The sequence below is a fragment of the Phialemonium atrogriseum genome (assembly GCF_030411735.1).
Source record: "Phialemonium atrogriseum strain 8032-3 unplaced genomic scaffold QBC33scaffold_5, whole genome shotgun sequence".
NCBI lineage: Eukaryota > Fungi > Ascomycota > Sordariomycetes > Cephalothecales > Cephalothecaceae > Phialemonium > Phialemonium atrogriseum.
Genome location: NW_026848142.1, coordinates 94,305 through 114,631, shown reverse-complemented (window position 1 = coordinate 114,631; position 20,327 = coordinate 94,305). Strand labels below are relative to the sequence as shown.

The 20,327-nt window shown below is 55.4% G+C and overlaps 5 protein-coding genes across 5 annotated transcripts; 2 read left to right on the top strand and 3 right to left on the bottom strand.

Moving 5' to 3' along the window:
* Window positions 1-748: 748 nt before the first annotated feature.
* Window positions 749-5,599, bottom strand: QBC33DRAFT_446891 (uncharacterized protein; the record flags this gene model as incomplete). The annotated part of the gene is made up of 3 exons (XM_060424402.1): window positions 749-1,114; window positions 1,194-4,853; window positions 4,994-5,599. 3 exons carry the CDS (start codon window positions 5,597-5,599, stop codon window positions 749-751), a joined length of 4,632 nt encoding a protein of 1,543 aa, XP_060286036.1.
* Window positions 5,600-7,684: 2,085 nt separating this feature from the next.
* Window positions 7,685-12,690, bottom strand: QBC33DRAFT_529231 (intron-binding protein aquarius). Its single transcript, XM_060427132.1, has 6 exons — window positions 12,371-12,690; window positions 12,213-12,313; window positions 11,770-12,156; window positions 10,898-11,717; window positions 8,574-10,843; window positions 7,685-8,513 (listed from the first exon to the last, which is right to left on the bottom strand). Exons 1-6 carry the CDS (start codon window positions 12,628-12,630, stop codon window positions 8,020-8,022), a joined length of 4,332 nt encoding a protein of 1,443 aa, XP_060286035.1. The 5' UTR covers window positions 12,631-12,690; the 3' UTR covers window positions 7,685-8,019.
* Window positions 12,672-16,027, top strand: QBC33DRAFT_529228 (THO complex subunit 1 transcription elongation factor-domain-containing protein). Its single transcript, XM_060427131.1, has 5 exons — window positions 12,672-12,698; window positions 12,780-13,309; window positions 13,361-14,176; window positions 14,226-15,284; window positions 15,344-16,027. The coding sequence occupies exons 2-5, from the start codon at window positions 13,034-13,036 to the stop codon at window positions 15,713-15,715; spliced, it is 2,523 nt and encodes an 840-aa protein (XP_060286034.1). The 5' UTR covers window positions 12,672-12,698; window positions 12,780-13,033; the 3' UTR covers window positions 15,716-16,027.
* QBC33DRAFT_529226 (uncharacterized protein) lies at window positions 15,984-17,440 on the bottom strand. Its single transcript, XM_060427130.1, has 2 exons — window positions 16,647-17,440; window positions 15,984-16,546 (listed from the first exon to the last, which is right to left on the bottom strand). Exons 1-2 carry the CDS (start codon window positions 17,002-17,004, stop codon window positions 16,353-16,355), a joined length of 552 nt encoding a protein of 183 aa, XP_060286033.1. The 5' UTR covers window positions 17,005-17,440; the 3' UTR covers window positions 15,984-16,352.
* An 832-nt stretch (window positions 17,441-18,272) lies between these two features.
* On the top strand, window positions 18,273-19,910 carry QBC33DRAFT_556242 (ATP-dependent protease La domain-containing protein; the record flags this gene model as incomplete). The annotated part of the gene is made up of 1 exon (XM_060429706.1): window positions 18,273-19,910. One exon carries the CDS (start codon window positions 18,273-18,275, stop codon window positions 19,908-19,910), a length of 1,638 nt encoding a protein of 545 aa, XP_060286032.1.
* Between the last annotated feature and the right edge of the window lie 417 nt (window positions 19,911-20,327).

Below are 20,327 nucleotides of genomic sequence, written 5' to 3'. Positions count from 1 at the left end.
GATCTTCTGGGTCAACCTTTAGAAAAGGCGAAACCCAGGATAGGCTCCTCTTAAGAGGAGCACAAGTTTCAGAGGGGGAGGGGGAGATCGTATCTGTTGGCCGAGGTATCTTTGCTCCCCATTCCTCAAGTACTGCTTGCCCATTCTCTCCCCCCAGCCTCTCTTACAATCACACACACACACACACACACATATGGGGAGGCAACTTTGAAAGGATGAAGGAAACTGTATTAGAAAGAAATAGTCGAGCACCCCATATCCCTTGACCCGAAGCAGCGAGAGAAAGAATGCAATGGACTTTTCCCCCAGAGAAGTAATCACACAGGTATGGAAGTGAAGGATGGCCCTAACTCCGTAAAAGAAAAAAAAAGAAACAAGACTCTCTCTGCTGGCTGGCTCTCTCGGTTGAGTCGTCTATGAGGATGTAAGGTATCATGAAGAGAAGGAGATTTTGGCGCAACTTTTATTAGAGCGATTTTGTATACCCGCCGCAAATGCAAATAGAGCAAACCCGCCCGGTCTATGCATGCAAGACACCGTGATGCAAAGGGGAAGACAGTTCAGGTCTACTTCTTCTCGTCGCTGTTGGCCGATGTGTCAGGGGCCACCTTGGACAGGGCCGGCGAGACAGCGGTCGAGGGAGGCGAACCAGGGTGGTCTCCGGTGTTGGCGAGCACTCTGTGACGAAAGTTAGACCGACTCACTACCTACTTGGACATCTTTCATGGGGTTTGAGAGCTTGATAGACTTACCCGAATACATTTGTGTGGGCGACTGAATCTCTCTCGCGTGTCGGGGGAGTGCCGGTGCGAGAAGAAGCACCAGAGTCCTCACCAGCACGGCCGAAAGAGCCTCCGGGAGCCAGTCTGCGGCCGCTGTTGCTTCGTGAGTTGAACATGGAGGTGGGACCGAAGGACACGTTCTGGCTGGAGGACCGGTTCGCGGTGCCCTTGAGTCGACGGAGGTCATCCATTCCGACCTGGTTTGGCACGGGCTGGTTGTATGCCGAGAAGTTTCTCCCGTCTCCACGACCGGTGTGGGATCGGCCACCTGGGGGACCTCGCTGGCTGCTCCTCGCATTCTCGGCTGCCTTCTGCGCAGCTGCTGCCTCGGCCTGGATTCATGTTAAAACGAATTCTCGTGTCGGTCATTGGGGAAGGGGGGGTCATCAAATGGCTAATTAATCCACATACCTCGGCTCGGACTTCTTCGAGAGTCTTGGGGCCCTTGTTGGCCTCCTTGGAGGCCCAGCGAACCCTCCGCAGATCGACGATGTCCATGAGCATGAACTTCAGGCGGCTGGGCAGGTCGGGAAGGTCAATGATACTCTGCATCCGCTGGAAGTAAGCATCCATCATCGGCCGGCCCTTCTCGGTGCTGTCGAGATTGGCACCAATGGTCCTGAGCAGCTTCGTCAGGGACTCGATCTCAGCCTCGTCCGGAATTCCCTGGAATTCGAGCAGCTTGCGGACGCATTCGTGCATGATGCGCTCCGTGAGCATGCCTAGCTTGTAAAGCTCTCCGATGAACTGGACCAGGCCGAGGCCTCGTCGCTTCGCTGCGGCTGCGACGTAGTACTCGTCTGACAACAGGGCGGCTTCGCCAGGCTTCCCATCTTCACCCTCTTCCGGCTTGGGTAGGTCGATCTTCCATCCCCGCTCGAACTCCTCCTGGCATCTGTTGAGCAGATACTTGCGGAACAGGGCACCGCCACTGACCACCACACCTTGCTTGTCCAGGATATTCTCGTCGCGGATCTCGGGGCTCATGGTCTCGAGCATGCGCTTGCAGAACTTGGCGTACATTGACGCCCAGTGGGCCTCGTCCGTGGCCTTCTCGAAGGTAAGCTGGATGACCTGGCGCAGCGTGCGCCCGTCCTGCTCGTTCTTGGACTGCCCGGCGATGGTGAGGATCTGGTCCGAAATCTTGTCGAACTTCTCGGGGGTCATCTTGTTCAGGGCGGCCTTGACCTTGCGCTGCACCATCTCTGGGTCGAGATGCGCAGTAGCAGCAGCAGCAACAGGCGCCTGGGCAGCCTTGTTTCCGATGCTGCTCGGCTTCCAGCCAGTCGCAGAAACAGTGATGGGCTTGAGCTCGACTCCTTGGGTGAGGGGCATGTTCTTAGCATGTTGCCCCGAGCCATAGTCGCCCCGCTTGCTTCCACCACCGCCACCACCACCACGCCTGCTGCCTTGGCGTGGGGAATTGGGAATCCCACCCATGGTCGTGGACGAGGGGCTTCGAGACATGGAGTGCGACCCGGGGAAGGCGCCAGGACGCGCGAAGGAGGCCATGGGGTTGGCCATGGTAGCAGGTCTCGGCATAGCTCCCTGGGACATAGCGAATCGCTGCTCCGACGTTGTACCCGGCGGGAGTGTCTTGTTCGAGATGAACTGACCCATGGGCACACCCTGAGAGGGGAATCCTCCTGGCGTACCCGCCTTGGATCCCTGCCTTCCGGAGCCAGGACCAGCAGCCCGAGCAGATGCTGACCTAGAGCCGTCCGAGTCGCCGATGAGGCTCTTGACTTGTTGGTGGAATTCTACAGAGGGCTGCTCCGTGAAGACCTTCTGGAATTGGAGCAGGAACTGCGCGTCGTACTTGAATGTCTTGCCCTTCCTCGACACAGCCGCATTCAGAGCCGGGTTCGGCGACGAAATGTGGTCAGGATAGATTCGTGGGTCAATCGCCTCGAGGAAGCGAGCAGACCGGAGAGATTGCAGAGCAGCGCTGGGCTGGGGCGGCTCAACTGGCTTGGTGCTGACCACGAGGTTGAGCGCGGCAGGCTTACCTCGAGGCTTGTCGCTACCACCGGTCCGTGGTCCCGAGGCTGAGGAACCCCCGTCGCTGCTGATGGTAAGGCTTGCCAGCTTATCGGACACGCGGCTTGTGGAGGAAGGACCGCTATCCTTCTTGTCCGAGAGCTTGAGGTCCTCAATCTTCTTGGCGAGAAGATCGGCGACTGATTCAGCGTTGCCGCTAGCAGCCTTGGTCTCGTTCTCCTTGCGCTGTCTATCGCGTTCTTCTTCCAAGCGCTCCATCTCCCGTTCCTGTTCGCGGAGCTTTCGATCGTTCTCTTCTGCAGTAGGGACAGGAGCCTGAGCGGCGAGCTTCTTCGCCTCTTCCTGCTCGGCCTTCCTCTTCGCGCTACGCTCGGCTTCCTGCTGCTCGCGCTTGGCATCTGCCTCTTCCATCTCACGGATGATGCGCTCAAGCTCGTCCTCGTCCATGTCGCCCGACTCTCCCGACTTCTCTTCTTTCTTATCTTCCTTCTTCTCGGGAGCAACGGTGGGTGCGGCCTCGGCCTTCACCTTCGCTTCGGCCTCTTCCTGTGCCTTGACCCTCGCCTGCTCGGTGGCCTTGGCTTCCGCCTCGGCCTTCTCACGCTCTTCTGCCTTCAGTCGCTCCTCCTTAGCTTTGTCCTCGACGGAGACCTTCTCAACGGGAGTAGCTGGGACTTCTTCCTCCTTGGCCTTCCCGTCAACTGGGTCCTCGGCGGTCTTCCGGACCTGCTCTCGGAACTCGTTGCGGACCTGCTCAGCAGTCTTGTTCGTGGAGATGCTCTCGACTCGAGTATGAGCGGCTGGCGTGGACGGCTTGGGGGGCGGAGTCGGCGTAGAGGCAATGACCGGCGGGGTCTTTGATTGCTGAATGCTGGGGGCGGGAGATGCCGGGGCTTTGAGCTGCTTCTTCAGATCCACGATCTCGCCTTGCGCGTTCTTGATGATGATCGGTCGGGAGACGGCAGGAGCGGCAACCGCGGGAGGGGTCGCCTGGGCGGCGCGTGGCTGGGGGGTACCCTGGGCGATGACGGGCGTCTGGTTCTGGCCTGTGCTCGATGCTGGTCGCTCGGATATCTGCGAGGAATTGCGCGACATTGGCTGAGCCCCTGGAGGGCCCTGACCGTAAGGTACGCCGGCATACTGAGGGTTGAAGCCGGAAGACGAGGATGGAGGGCCCTGGTTCATATACTGGTGGACCGGCTGTTGGGAGTATTGATAAGGCATGATAGGACGGCCGTAGTTGTCCACGGGCATGTGTTGATAAGGGTTGCCCATCTGCTTCTTGGTTGTTAGCAGCAGCTTCTCAAATTGGCCACCCTCTGGTGACAAGTCAATAGGTCCCTTGAGGAGCGGGTGAAGGGGAGCATTTTGAAAAGGGGGGTAGTCGTAAGGTGCGCGACCGCCTGGACACTCCGGCGGAACGGGGAAGCCGCCGATGTCAGGTTCACACTCCCTTATCGCCTCCCCACGCCGACCGTGCCGCCGCGAGCCGATAGCGGCGGGGCCGTTTCCATTTGTATGCTTCTGCGAAGGGATCATCTGCCGCGGGTTGTTGGAGAATTTCTCCGAGTCCCGGCGAGTGCCCTTCTTCTTGTACTTGTACGGGGGTAGATCATTTGAAAAGAGAGGGGGGTTTACTTGAGGGGGATACATGTGTGGAGGCGGGTAGAACTGTTGGGGAGGCTGCATCGGTACAGCCTGGGACATATTCGGAGTCCCCGGGTGTTGTGGGATCGCGTGCGCTGGAGCAGGACTGGCACGTGGCGGTTGCGGCGAGTTGGGAAATTGAGGCATTCCGCCTCGGCCGCCTTGGTACGAAGGCATGCCACCACGGCCGCCGTTGTGACCCGCGAATCGCTGATTAGGTGTATAACCGAGCGCCTGGTTATTGTACGACGCGTTGAAGTTGCGACCACCGCGACCGCCTTGGCCCTGATAGCCGCCTCGGTTCGGACCCGGTCCACCGTGGCCGCCTATCTCGCTATGAGCGGAAGCCTGCGAGTCTCGTCGTAGATGAGCTCCAGTCTGCTGGGGTCCCATCGCCATGGGGTTCTGTGGTAGAGCGGGTTGCTTCATGTGGCGCTAAGCAAAGAAATATGAAAGTCAGCTCCGAACCACGGATCAAAGGGCCCTGTAAAATAGAGAAGAAAATTTTGGCTGGGAGCGTATCTATATCGAGGAGGGGGAAGGAAAGGTACTCAGATACTTACGTCGCCTTCGCCAGGGAAACTGCCAAATGTCATTTGATTTGGGGGAGGTGCGCCAGATGGAGGCCGTCCTCCGCTGGCAGATGGTTTGGGAATGGGCGAGGGAGAATGTGCGGGAGAGGGAATCCTGGCATTGCCACCCGGGATGGGAATAGGTGCTGTGGCACTCGGCTGTGGGGTGCTGTGAGCAATGGCTGGCGAATCCTTGAATCCGAACTGAATGCTGGCTCTAGAACCTGCGGCAGCGCCACCATTTGCGATGTGGTTCGGGGGAGCGTTTGCGCTGATGGTGACTGAGCTCTTCCGGCTGTGGTCAGATGGGGCTCCGTTAAGATTAGAGCCGTGGACGACAGCTGGGGCAGCAGACACGGGGATGGCCGGGGCAATGTTGGGTCGGCCGCCATTCACTGGCGATGCCGAGGAAGATTTGCCATTCTGGGTTGCGGGCACGGACGAGCCAACCACTAGGGGTGGGTTGGTGCCGGCCGCAATCAGCGGCGTGGGTGTCGATTTCTTCGTCGCACCAGCAGCAGAGGCATATGACGCAGCTGCGGTAGATGAGGAGTTCGACGCCTGGGGTTGGTGCTGTTGACTCGCAGTAGAAGTCATAAGGGGAGCTGTTTGACGCGGGAAGCCCTGTCAGGTGTGATGGTGCAGTAGCGCAGTCCGTGATGCTCTGGCGAGGTTAGGGTGATAGAGGATTGTTTGTCGAATATCAAATCCGAATGAGGGCGCCCGAGACAAAGAGAATGATTGTCTCGTTGAAAACCCGACCGGTGCTGCTGGGGGCAACTCGAATCGGATGGCGACTATCGGCACAGGTCGAATTCAGACTTGAGCAGTCGAAAGACGCGCGCGGGTGATGCAAATGTTGGCGGGTTGACGGGTTGACGCAGAATCTATGATAGGGAAGGAGCGTATTTGTCGCAAAAATGCTCGATCCGACCGAGACACACGGACGATGATGGGCGTGCGAAATGCGTCGCCCAGCAAATAAAAACGAAATCCAGAAGAGTGGAGATGTAATCTCTGGAGAAAGAATTCTCTTGAGAATTACCAAGGGGATAATTAAGAGGTTGGATCCTATCCGTAGGTCGATGGATCCTCTCTAAATGTCTTCTGCTGAAGGGTGAGGTTTTGGGAAAGCAGGGCAGGAAAAAATTCGAAGAGAGAGTTTCTCTTAGGGAACCTAGCCTGGACGTGAATTTTTTTTGGGCGTGCTTGGACAGGGGACAGGCAGAGAGGTGGCTTGTGATTTGTGTGCTGTATCACAATAGGTACGTACCTGCCTTGGCCTCACAGCCCGTAATATGCACCCATTATGTAATCTCCATATAATATGGGTCGCTACGATTCCCTAGTGGAACCTACCTGGGCAACGGGGCAACATTCATGGAAGGTTCTCCTTTACTTAAGTTTGAAAACCTGCATTGTCTGTTGCCCTTATTCACTGCTCCAGTCCCAGCATCTCAGAGTGTGGCTTGCTTAACTACTCCGTATCCTGCTCTGAGAACAATACCAAGTTTGGGTCTCTTCTTTGCCCCGGCCCTTGCACAGTCTAAATTACCTACCTTCAGGATTCGTCTACGGAACGCGTCTCGAGTGTACCTATATGTGGATCAAAACGGCTAGGCAGCTTACCTAAACACACCCGTCTTGGCTTCTCAATATTTTCATCCGAACTTCTTCTAACGTGTTTTAAGTTCCATCCCGGTATTGCCTCTGCCTCTCGTTTGTATTCCGCATTTGCCTCCTCTTTCGGTTCTGTCATTGCCCTTTTGGCCAATTCCCCCAATCTATTTCTCTCCCCTGAAAATTAAGCGTTCAGTCGCTATTGCTTTCTTGTCTTTTGTTTTTGAGTTCGTCAGCTAATACTTCCCGACCTCTTCGGTGATTGCTTCTGAACCTACTTATTGAAGTCACTAAATATACCGTACTCGTACCCTTGAGTCCGCATGGTTGCATCTGACGATCTACTAAACTGACCATGCAAAGTTTCTCGGACGGGTGGCAGCGACATACCCGTGGATGCATGTAAGCTCTGACACCGAGTCCGTCCACGACTGCTGTTGTTATCGATAACGCTTCTCGTCCTGCCGATGTCACTTTACTTGTAGCTAGGTATTTGCAGCCGTTCGGCACCTGCCAGGAAATGACCAGCCCGTTAGAACGCGGCCCATGCCTGCGGAGACACTGTTCTATTTTCCATGCTTTTAGGCAATTCAACTGGGCCGTGGGGTTGCGAGGAGAGAATGGATGGATACGGAGAGAGTGGGTACAGATGGGGTTAGGATTTGGAGAGCAGCCAGCGAGCCAGTCCAGTCGCTGCCTTTGGGCCCTGATGTTTCTTCCTCTCTGAACTGTACGTCACAGTGGACTATCTGGGGCCACTATTCCGGCCCGTCAAGCCCGAATCGCTGCCGTCGGGCAACTATAAGATACTGCGCCACTGCCACACTGTGAGGCGACCCGGTGTCCAGATCTTGGCCTCAACTGACTTTTTTAATTATTGCCCCCCAGGCGGGGAAGCCGAGCTTCTGAACCATGGAAGCTCCCTGCTTCTTGTCTCTGGGGCTTGAAGACAAGGTCGTGTGCTGCCCTGTCAGGTTAGCATATACGTCGGGTGGAGCAACATGATAGGCATGGGAGTCTCCAGCCCGAGACCCGTCCGATTGGTAAGTTGTGGACAATTGATCTCCAAAAACTTATTTACTGTATTTCTGCTCTGGAGCTATGGCACAACGGGTCTCCAAGGTGTGGTTTGTTATTACACTGAGCTACACCTCGATCACGCCGATCCCGACTTTTAAAGGCCCTTCCAGCATACAAACGGTCATCTAATTATGCACTGTAGGTCGGTCATCTTTTTTTGTATTCAGTCGCGTCTAAGTGGGCAGTATGAGAACCCAGCGAGATAAGGGTCCCAACAATATCCCTTTCGATGCATCAGTCCCTGGTGGGACGGTACAATCTCACGGATAACTCCCCAAACGCCATGAACTATGCGTGACTCGGTCTCGGAATCCCAATCAACCCTCCTCCTCAGCCTCGAAGCCCTCCACCGGGGCCTCCGCACCGGCACTAGCATCGGCGCCGTCCTCGTCCTCTTCATCGATCTTCTCCGTGGCACCGTCCTCAGGTTGCGGCATAGCCTGACTCAGGGGTGCCTCGTCGGGCAATCCACGCTCGGCGCGCAGTTGCTTGACCCTCGTGTTGGTCATGTCGAAGACGTATTGCCCGATGTGCTCCACGTTCTCCATGACAGCCTCCCCGGGGACCTCTTTGTCAACCTCCTCAGCCAGGATGCGTTTCGAGGGCCAGAGCTCGCCCGTCACGAGCACGAGCTTGTCCGGCCGCTCAAGCAACAACTCGAAGGCTTCGCGGAGCTCGTAGCAGGCCTCGAAGACCTCGCGTCGGCCCAAGATGTAGAGGCCCAAGCGTGCACGAGAGAGGGCCACGGTGAGGCGACGAATGTCACGTAGATATCCCACCTTCGAGGTACGAGTCAATGATAGGATGATGTCTGAGGCCTTTTGTGAGTAACATTGTTTGTGGAGAGGAAGGTGAGGTAGCGGTCACTTACAGTCATTCTGCTCGCCCTGATACTTGTCGACGGTGGTGACGATCCTTGGCAGGCCAAAGACGGGGTTCTTCGCGCAACGATGCGCCAGGACATCCCTTATCAGGGCCCGCTGTCCGGCATATGTTGCGAGAATGCTGATTTTCGAGGCCGGATAGCCAAGCAAACGCATGTACTGGTAAATCGCCACGGCGTACTCGGCCTCGCCCAGGTTTTGAACAAAGTGAGGCGTCGGTTCCGTCTCTCCTTTGCCTTTATAATCCGGGACATTGATGAACTGGTAGTCGTACTTGAAGCCTGCGTTCGCAGTCAAGAACTCTTGGTGAGTCTCGACATGTGGGAGGTTGCCGAGGTTGGGATACCGCCACTGGTAAAGGCGGGCGATTGACGGCCGAGCACGACCCTGTTGATCCAGAGTGATGGCCGGCACACCGAGACGTACTAGCCTAGAGAATAGCGACTGTTCCAAGTTGGCATACTGCCGAAACGCGAGACTCTGAATGACGGGCGAGTTCTGGAAGTGGTCTCCACACAACACAACCCTCTGCAATGACAGCTGCCCGTCCTTGGGTTTCTGCATGGCCAGAGGGATGAAGTTCTCAATCTCGGTGATCTGGGCGGCCTCTTCCATGACGACATTGTCATATTGGAATCCCAGAGAAGCAATCTCCCCTCTCCTCATGGCAGCGTGAGTAGAGGTCATGGCGATGATACGGGCTTCGTTGGTCAGCAAGTAATTGGCCTTGTCCCTATCGCGTCGCAAGATCTCGAAGGGAAGGACGTCGGCCAGCTCGGAAAATATCTTCGATATATGACGGTGGCAGCCATTCGCAACCTCCACGACCGTCTCGCGGTCTACATCTGGAGGGAAGAGGGGCTGGGGCGCGTCGGCGAAGTAGTAGCGGAACGGGAACGCCTTGATAATGTCCTCCGATGACGAGTCCTCCGACTTCGAAACCTCGGTGAACTTGGCCCAGGCGGGGTCAACGTAGACAGACTTGAAGTAACCCGCCGTTTCTGCAGAATTTCCATGAGCACCAGGAGCACCCATGCTGGCAGCTAGGCGGTTGACTTCCTGCAGGTACCGGTCCCGGTTCTCCAAGAAGGACTCAACCCTCCCAAGCTTGGTGAAACTACCCTCAGTCTCAAGCTCTTCTTCGCCGTGGCCAAGACGCAACAGGTGTCGCTCGTCTATGTCTAGGGCAACAATCTTTGCAAAGAGCTGGTTGAGGGCTTGGTTGCTATGGGCGATAAGCAGTGTCCTCTGCTCGGGGAAGTTGTGATAAATATTGTTGATGATCTGTGTGGCGACATCGGTCTTTCCGGTACCCGGAGGCCCGACGATGACAGTGAGCCCAGGTTGGGATCCTGATACGATAGCCTCAATCTGGGTTGGCGTGAACCGTACGGTATTCAGCTTGGGCACGTCGATCGGATAGGGCCCATTATTTGGCGGATTGTATGTCGACACTTTCAATGTCTCTACCTCGGAGAGAAGTGCCGGCTCTGCATCCCGTCTCCGCTTCTTCGAAGGCTTTGACGAGACTTCTTTGACTTGAGGCTCCACGTTTTCGAGCACGTATGGCGGCCCAAAGCTCCCAGACGCATCTTCACTTGGCTCGACGATTTTGCCTGGGAGGCTTTCGACGAGGTGCTGCCAGTCCAAGAAAGTGTCTCGATAGTCGATTCTCTTAACCCGGTTGGGAAGATGCTTGTACGTTGCTCCCGCCGGATCGCCATATCCCAGGAACACCTCGTGAAGCCAAGGGGCGAGAGGAACGTCGGAAAGAGTGAGACTGCGAATGGATTCGAGAACAGGCTTGAAGTTGTTCTCCCTCCCGCTTCTTCGAACGATGACGTTGATGCCATCGTAAACATTCCCTTGGCCTGACGAAGCGTTCTCCGTGTCTGCCCTATATCGAGTTGCATCAAGCCGCAGTTGAATCCGTCGTGTAGGATTCCGTCCACGGCCATCAAAATACGCTTGGGCATCTCGAACACCGCGGTCCTTGTCATCCATGAGCTGAATGACCTCGGCCGTCCGAACAGATACGAGTCCCATCTTTTGGCCTTCAGCCAAAGGCCCTCCCCCGTTGGTGGCATCGCTGCGCTTGGATGGGTCGACGGCCAAGAGGAAAACAACATCGTTGGGGCGCAACGATTCCCATTCACGTCGAATACCCTCAGACAACTTCCTGACGTCGATCACCACCTCGGCCCGGACCGTAGATGGCTTGTCGTCGCCGACCCGGGGCGGGATGACCTCAAGGATACTGTAATAAATTAGCCAAGTTCATGGATAAATTGATTTGATCCCAAGGACTTACGTTGGCTTGTTAATAGGCAATGCCATCTTGGAGAACCCCTTGAAGGCTGTCTCCCCTGATCTTCTGGCCTCAGGTTGAAGTCTCTTGATCACATCTTCAATATCTCGGCGAATCCCATAGAAAGACTCACATCGGTAAAGGACAAAGGCTCTCCAGAGAAAATCGCCCACTGACAGGTATTGCAAGTTCAGCTTCGGAAGGGCTAGTGGATGCGAACCATCGTAGTGGTCGGTTCTGATCAAGTCATGCTCGAAAAGTGTTTCTTCATCTGGAAGCACACTGAGGTCACGAGCTGTTTCCTGGAAGGTTTTGCGCTTCTCAAAAGTGGACAGAAGCACCTCTAGCAAGAATTTGCGGTCAGGCGATATCTTGACAGAGTCGGGGTAGGACGTTCTGAGATCTAAGAGCTCGGCCAGTTGCGTGATCTCGTCGGCAGCGAGGGGCTCAAGCAGGCCCTCAAGCTCGCCGCGCCTGTCAATCGATGCATAGTTCGCCAAGGCCAACACCGTCAACTTCTCCTTGAAGTGCTTCAATGCTATGCGCTGCAATTTCGAGAGCTTCAAGCAATGCCGGTCGTACGCTTCTGTCCGACTGTGCTGGACCCCTGTATGGTCGTCTATGGCGAAGTACGTATAGTGGGATAAGACGGCAAAGAGAGCTCGCAGAAGATCGTTGTCTTCGTCATTGAATAGGGGAGATAGTGCCAGGGCTGGCAAGACATGGAGATCTTGCAGCAGTGTGTTTATGTATCTCCGTGTTGGCAATTGACTTTGCAAGTCTGTGAGGAACTCCACGATGCGCTCGCAGTAGAGAGCTTGCTCTGCAAATGTGTCAGATGTAAACACCAGTGCTTCTTCATGGGCGCGACTTACCCTCCTTAGCAGGATCTGAGTAGAGTACGTTGAGAAAGTCCAGCACCAGGGTATACAACCACGATCTTTCAAAGCGCAACCGTGCCTTTGTCGCATCATCCGCCGCGTCGTACCGTCTCGCCGATGCTTTCCAGGCCTTCCTCAGGTGCGTATTCGTATCCAGTAACTCGTCTCGCTTCTTCTCAGTCGAGATGTTGTGCCAGATTGAGATCGACACGAGCGGCGCGCACTCCTTTCGGACAATGCCACAATCCAAGCTTTGGAACGCGTGTATGATGAATTGGAGGATATGCGTTCGAATGGTCCAGGATAGGGTACCGTCGAGGCTCAGAGAGAGGACTCGACGGAAGAGACTCGAGAAATCGGTCGGCCGGTCATTGAAAAGCTCTACAGGAGCCGTCAGTATGCTGAGACCGCATGTGGGAATCCAGGCTTAGGCTTACCCCATGTTTCCAGGCGCTCTCTGCGCTTCGCATTGGAAATGAGTACTATCAGCAGAACATGGAAATTGGAAGATTCCTCCCCATAACCGGGCCAAAGGTAGCTTCTACATGTTAGCATGACCTCTATACTGTAGACGGGAATATTTCGATGGTTGTACCTCTCGAGGATCTGAAGGCTCTCTAATGAGAGCAGAGACTTGACCGGGAAGCCCTCCTTCTCAAGCGTGTCCCATATTTCCTGCTTGAGAACGTCGTTCTTGACCTTCACTCTTGTAGCCCGTTTAGAGCTCTTGAGCCAGTGCTGCTTTGCGAGAGTTGCAAACTCGCTGTTGCCCTCTAAATCGCCCGCAGTCGGTCGTCCGGAAGCGCTCTGGGATCGCAATCCAGCGCTGCTCTTCACGCGCTTCGCTGGAGGCATGATGATGATGTTCACTGGGTTCTCTGCTGGCTTCGTCGCGTGTTTCCAGCTCCAGACCCGCGCTTGATGTGAGGCTCCAAATTTTGAACGCAACTTCTTGCCAAGTACCGCAGTAAATGTGGCTGAATGTGGCTGACCATTGACTTTAGCTCGTCACGATTTCTCAGCCTTGCAGATGCCAAGCCCAACGCAAACGGCAGGGTCGTGATCCATTTGGGCCAATGCGATCTCGACCACCCAATTCACCTTTCAACTTTCCAAACTAATATTTCCACCCGTCAAACCTTTGAGTCTCCGTCTTCCAAACATCGCGCATTCCATGGCAACTTCCTCCCTTCCGAACTTTTGAGCTCTCGTGAGAAGGCCATCAAACCAGGCTTACCAAAACCTCAAATCCATCACGATGCCATCACTAGAAGCAGAAAGCTACGGCATTCCAGCCGTTGCAGCTTTTAAGACCCTTCTCGATGAGGTTTTGCAGCGCGCGCGCACCGTCAAACAGTCGTCGTCGATCGAGCCCGCCCTCAACAAGTCCGATTTTGAAGATCTCCAAACCCGACTCTGGGAAGTGTTCTCTCCGGCGGGGGCCGCCACAGCGGAGGAATCGGGCGACAATAAGAGGTCAAGACGATTTGCGATTATTGAGACTGCGGCCCGCGATACCTTGAGCACCTTGATTGTGAGTCGGCAACGAGATCGTCACGGGATTGCAGCGCGCTGACCCGTGTAGGCCACAACGCCCATCGAGTCTCCGGATTTTGTCAAAGTCTGGAACTTCTTCGATATACTGTCGATCCTCTCCGATAGCGGGCAGTGCGAGCCGGCGCTCTTGTTCTGGCTTGTTGAAGAGCTTCTTGACAGCCAGACAATTGCGGGGTGCCGCAAGGTTTTCGACTTCCTTGAGTCACGCCGCGAAAGAATCACGAGCAAACATTTCGACCAGAAGAAGCTCGCTATCCTTCGAACATGCAACGAGCTTCTCCGCCGCCTGTCGCGCGCCGAGGATACTGCGTTTTGCGGGCGGGTGTTTATCTTCCTGTACCAAAGCTTCCCGCTAGGTGACAGGAGCTCGGTGAATCTCCGAGGCGAATACCATGTCGAGAACATCACCACATTCGACCAAGACCTCCCCAAGGAGGAGGGAGAGAATGCAGAAAAAATGGATGTCGACACGCAAACCAGCGACGCCAGGAAGACCCCGGACCCTAAGAGTGCCTCAAAAGCTGTGTCCTTCGATGGCAAGAAGCCGCTGGACCCAGATGCCTTGTACCCGATCTTCTGGTCACTCCAGTCAAGCTTCAGCCAGCCAAAGAAGCTCTTCGACGCCACCCACTTTGCCGAGTTCAAGGTTGGCCTCGAGGCGACCATAAGCACTTTCCGCTCCATCAAGCCCGATCAGGGATCGCGCCCTGTCAAGCAAGAAAAGCAGACAGATGACACCAAGCGCAGTCTGAAGCGGAAGCGCGAGGATGGAGATGGAGATGACGAGCTAGCTAGCACGTTCAATCCGAAGTATCTAACCAGCCGGGATCTCTTCGCACTAGAGGTAGACCACCATTATTCCACTTCCATGGTAGTTTCGCTGACTCGGGTAGATCAACGACCTTTCCTTTAGGAGGCACGTCCTTGTGCAAGCCCTCATCATCATGGACTTCCTGCTTTCTCTTTCTGCCAAGGCGAAGGAGAAGCTGAGCACCACCAAGCCGCCGCATATCAAAGCCGTCATGTATTCCGACCAGCTTTTGAGCGAGGAGGATACGAAATGGGCCTTCGGTATGAAGAAGACCATTGCGGATTATATCCGGCAAGGCACCGAAGGCCCGTACTTCTTCAGAATGGTCGAGACGGTCCTATCCAGAGATAAGCACTGGGTGCGATGGAAGATTGAGAATTGCGTACCGATTGAGAGGCCCCCGGTCTCGCCGAAGGAGTTCAACGAGGCAATGGTGGTTGCGCAGAAGATAACCACCAACAAGCGCCTCCGCCCGACGCCGATGGGATCCCTGTCGTTGGGCTTCTTGTCCGATGGCGTCGAGGACAGCGCCATGCAGAAGCTGAAGTCGGAGGAACGATACGAGCCTCCTGATCTGGTGTCCTTCAAGAGGAAGATCGCCGATGACGACTTCGAGATCGAGATGCCAACAAACAACAAGACCAAGGCTGCCGCTGTAGAGGGCAAGGCTAGTAAAAGCTGGAGGGCTCTGAGGATTGCAAGCAAATACAAGCTTGTGACCTTTGATAAGATCGACAACCCCGAGAAGATCGACCTCATCTTTGAAGAAGATGTGCCACAGGAGATCGAGGAGCCGCAGGATAGCGCGGCGGGGGCCGCAGATCTCCCAGAGGATCGCCGGGCAGTCATCATAGCCGGTCCTCAGGGGTCTGGCAAGTCCTCCCTCATCAAAATGCTTCTTGAGAGGAAGTCGGGGTCGTTTGCAAAAGTGGCAGCGCACATCACGCGCCAGCCAGAGGACGGAGAGAAAAATGGGCATGATTTCCACTTTGTCGATGCCCAAGCCTTCGCCATGCTGCGGGACGGAGATCAACTTCTCGAGTTCACCGACACGGAAGGCGTCAACCACGGAACCAGCCGGAAGGCAGTGGAGGCGATCAGCGATTCTGGCAAAGTCCCGCTGCTGGAAATGGATCGCACAGTAAGTCTCCAGATCCCGGCGCTGGCTGTAAGGCGCTTTTGACTAACCATGTTCCATAGGGCGCACAACAAATAAAAGATAACGGGTACACAGCAAGATTCGTCTTTGTCAAGTCCCCGAATGTTGAGGTCCTCCAAGAGAGGCTGAAAGAAGGTGGTGTGAGCAGCGACAAGATGGAAGAGGTTTTAAAGACTGTGTCAGAGGACACCGCGCATGCGGATTCTGGTGACTTCTATGATGTGGTGATTGTAAACGATGAGTTGGAAGATGCCTACAAAGCTGTGGAGAGCTTTATTTATGGCTCAGCAGCCAGTGGCGATGGAGTCAACGGTGATCCGGCACATCAGGCACCCGGGGCGGATGTACGCATGGATGATACTCCCTCTGGTATGGAGCCTCGGGCAGAGCAGGTGAATGGGGCTCAACCGTGAACGCGTCCTTTAAGGCGCCGGAGCAAGCGGTCTGCGTGGATGTTGCTGCCCTTGATGGAGAGCCTGGGGCAGAGCAGGCTCGCAGTGTAGAGGGAGGGGAAACTACCCCCTGAGGCACCAAGACGTGCCGATGTCACTACTATATGAAAGCCGGCTTTGTATCTCTAAATACTATAGGAGGCAGGCGAGGCATGATACCCGAACTAAGCCCGAGCTAGACCTGCAGACATAACGGGCATTGGGCGGTGTCATTCACATTTCACAAACTGCCGACCTGAAAATATTATGTGACAGCAAGTATATCACATCACCAACTCCATCTTCTCTTAATGACACTCATGAATCAGTTTTACAGGAGCATATAAGCGTCAGCATATCCGTCGTCTAGCCTCAGGCGAGTTGAGTTCCACTAGTCCGCAAGCCACAACGTCGACGATGCACGCAGGTACCAGGATCCCACGGCCTCTACACGTGGGATACAATCACTCTAGTTGGCGCGGCAATAGCTAGCATGGCAAGATTTACACCAGGAACTTCTTTCTACACATTCCACAGGTCCACCAAGTTCCGAATCATACTCCAAAGAAATAAAACGGAGACCAAGCTAATATCAATACGCCAAGCCGGACTATAGACTTCAGGATCCCTTCACGGCTTCCAAACAATCCACGAGCGCCTTGGATTTCTCCTTAATCTCGTCTCCGTAGTCAACACACGCGAGACCCATGATGGGGAGCATGATGGAAGGGTCCATGATCATCATATGCAGAGTCTGCGACCGAGTGGTCACATCGGACATACATTTCAGCGCGGTCTGGGGACCGGGAGCAGCTGTTCGGTGTAACAACGGGGTGTTCAGTCCAAGCCTTTTTTTCCTCGACAAGTAGCGAACAAACAAGCAGACTAGGAAGGGGTGGGAAACAAGACTCACCGCCGTTGCGGTATTCCGGTATCTGCTCGGGGTGCCGCAGCGGCCGGCCGGCCTCAATGTTGTCCAGCTCGCTGACGATGTACCTGGTCCGCTGGACAAAGTCCCACAGGTGGAAGAGCGTCCGATGCGGGTTCGGCGGCTGCATCTGGGGGTGCGCCTGGATGGCCTGCACGAGCTCCGCCAGGCACTTCGCGATCCGGTCGCGGTCCGCTGGGCTGGGCAGGGAGCCTGTGCTCGTGGTGGTGTTCTCTGGCATTGCGAGGTGGTGGCGTAGATGACGGATAGGGGCATTCACAAGCGGGACGTTAGACCTCGTACCTGGGACGAATATACGATGATAACGAGGTGGAATTCGCATTATTTCATGGTGGGGAGAAAATAGGGGTTGGCCAAGGTCCGGATTAGTTAACAAAGTATGCAAATCATCGACAGGGGACTCAGCCACGCGGCAAAGTCCTCGAACTGTGCCCCCAGAGTCCAGACTTGGCCACCTTGTGGCGGGACAGCGTGTTTGAGACTCGTGTCGTGTGCCAAACCACGTGGAATTAAGCGCAATGGGTCGACTACCCAGTGCTCAATCAATGTAAGCTGGTTGTTGACGAGAAAATGGGGTGATACATGAGAGGGCCTCAAGTTATGGTTCAGGAGCATGTCTGACATTGAAGAGTGGCTGTCAAAAATCGATGAGGTCAGAGAATGCCGTGGAGTCGATGCGCCTTCCAAGGTCTTGATGTCAGACTGCAATAAAGAAACCATCAAGCCCAGACTTAGGTCCCTTGAGAGACCGTTCGAAGGGATTCGATGATGCCAACACTACCATAGTTAGACCATACTGCCCGTCTTGTTGCATACAGTACTCGCACGATTGCCCCGCCTCCCTCTGTTGTTAGTTTGATTCTTCAAGCAGAGATCCCGTCGAAGGTACCGAATCGGGACTTCGACACCAAAAAGCTACTTGAAGGGGAAGGAAAGCGATTGTGTACATTAAGATACCAAAAGAGACATTCCCGTTGGTCTGGTTCTTGCGGGAAGATTTACTGTCCTTCTGTCACGTTGAGTCGGGGAAGGAATCTCTTTGCAACACCGTAGTACCATGCTAACAGCTGATCAGGGGCAGGTGGCTTGCATATAGTAGCCTACGAACGAGTACCTTGCATACCTAATTCGGTAAACCCCCAGACCACATCTCAGCTGATGACCACCTCCATTTCTTGGATGACGAACAACATTTAATTCCTCGACACCCTGTCTTTCCCCCGACTGTAGTCGCTGTATATATTCTTTACGAACACCTCACACTGTACGCACAAAATGTACTTCCTACTCGCCTGACTCTCTGCTCGGCGTTATTTTATGTTCCCTTACCAGGTAAGGGACGGGACGGAGTGTCTGTTTCCTGAGCTCTTTTTTATATCCTCATATTCATCCATCCTGACTAGGAACTTGTGCCGTCGTCAGGGTATAGTCCTGGTCCACTACTCAGGAACAGCGCTCTCACCGGGCCCCACGAGACTCTATCGACGTTGCGCCATGGATAGATGGCCCGCCAGCCTGCGAAACCACTCCTAGGATCACACACTCGTATTCCCTCAAACCATCTATGCGCCCAGCGATTAGCTGGACTCTATGTCACTGTTCACGTCCAACCCCAAGGCCAATGAGCCCTCCACAACACCCGCAGCAGCTCCTCCCCCAGACGTCCCTACCGGCGTCGCAAGGGCTGATAGTCCACTAGACGAAAGGCAGGGGTTGACGGCGGAGCGGGTTCGGGTGCTCGTTCGCCTGATCCAGTGTCCCGTGTGCTCCTTCCCACTTCGGGAGCCTGTGACACTCCCTTGCGGGAGGTCTCTCTGCAAGCCGTGTCTGCCTTCAACACACCTTCGGACGAGAATATCTTACCCTGCGACTGCAGATAGACTGCAAGGCCTCCAATGCCCCTTCCCGGACTGCCGCGCAGAACATGCCCTCGGAGACTGTGGTCTGGATGTCACGCTAAACGACTTGGTATCGGCCGTGAGGGCCGAGTACGAGAAGGGACGGAATGCAGCTCTCGCCAGCAAACTGGTCACTCACGTCTCCACCAAGGATGAATGGGAGATAGCCGGAATACCGTCCCTGAAGGACGCCGACAGCAGGTCGAGGGCCCTGCCGGGGGGTAGGTTGCTGGCAACCTACTTGTTGGCCGACATGGGAGATCTCGACTACAACGCCGAAGTCACCTACGCCACGCCAGATACCGAGGATCACGCGGATCTCGACGCCACCGTCTTGGCGAAAGTCAAGGAGATGACACTGGCAGAGGTGGACTGCCATGTCTGCTACGCCGTCTTCTACGATGCGGTCACGACGCCGTGCGGACACACGTTTTGTCGCGTGTGCCTCCAGCGCGTACTGGACCACTCGAGCTGCTGCCCAGTCTGCCGACGCCGACTCACGATACAGCCCATGAATAACCGGGCCGCCTCTCCCGCCAACGAGCTTCTGAGGAAGATCACGACTGCATTCTGCGCGGATCTGGTGGAACTGCGGGGCCAAGCAATATCCAAAGAGGGCCTCAAAAGCGACAACCACGAGTTCGACCTGGCCATCTTCGTGTGCACCCTCTCCTTTCCGTCCATGCCCACCTTCCTCCACGTCTTTGAGGCGAGATACCGGCTCATGATCCGGCAGGCCCTGGAGGGAGATCGGACCTTTGGCATGGCCATGTACGACGACGACTCGGGCTTCGCCGAGCTCGGCACCGTCCTCCGCATTGTCAACGTCGAGTTCTTCCCCGACGGCCGGAGCCTGCTCGAGACCGTGGGCATCTCGCGCTTTCGCATCATCCGCCACGGGATGCTAGACGGCTACGTCGTGGCTAAAACGGAGAGGATAAATGATATTAGCATCGCGGATGAGGAGCAGCTCGAGGCGCTGGAGGCCAGAGGAGTCGTGTCCGGTTCTGGCCGGGCGGCGTCGCCGGGGGCGGCCAGGTTTCCGACAAGCACACAAGAGGTTGAGGGCCTGCCCACGCAGACTCTGATGGATTTCGCAACCGACTTTGTCCGGCGGATGAGGGGCCAGAGCGTGGCCTGGCTGACGGCCCGTATCCTGGCTATCTACGGGGAGTGTCCGCATGACCCGGCCCTCTTCCCCTGGTGGTTCGCCAACATTCTCCCCGTCCGAGAAACGGAGAAGTACCGGCTTCTGGGGACGACGAGCGTTCGGGAGAGGCTGAAGATGTGCTGTGGGTGGATACTGGAATGGGAATCCAGTCGATGGTGAGTGACGGTTCTTTCCTGTGCTCCTTTTCTTACGTTTGTTCCTCTGCCTCTGCCTCTGTCTCTTGCCCTTCCCTCCTCCCCCTTTTCCCCTTCCACCAGAGGACCCCCGAATCCTCAAGGCGAGGGAGGATACAAGAGGCTGACGATCTCTCGTCGTTAGACTGGTTTTGTTGACGGACGGTCAGGTCGTTCTTGGACTGCATAGTCAGCTAGGTCGCCATCCATGGGCCCCGGCATTGCGGCGTGGGCATTGCGGCGTGGGCATTGGGCTTAAGCGAGTGCTTGACCAGTTTTTAGATTTCTCGGTGGTGAGGGAGCATTGCATGAACCTGAAGCCATGACACCACATATTACGATATACCAATTGCATTTTCAGGCTAGACAGGACGGGAAGGAAGTATACGCATTTTCAGAGCAA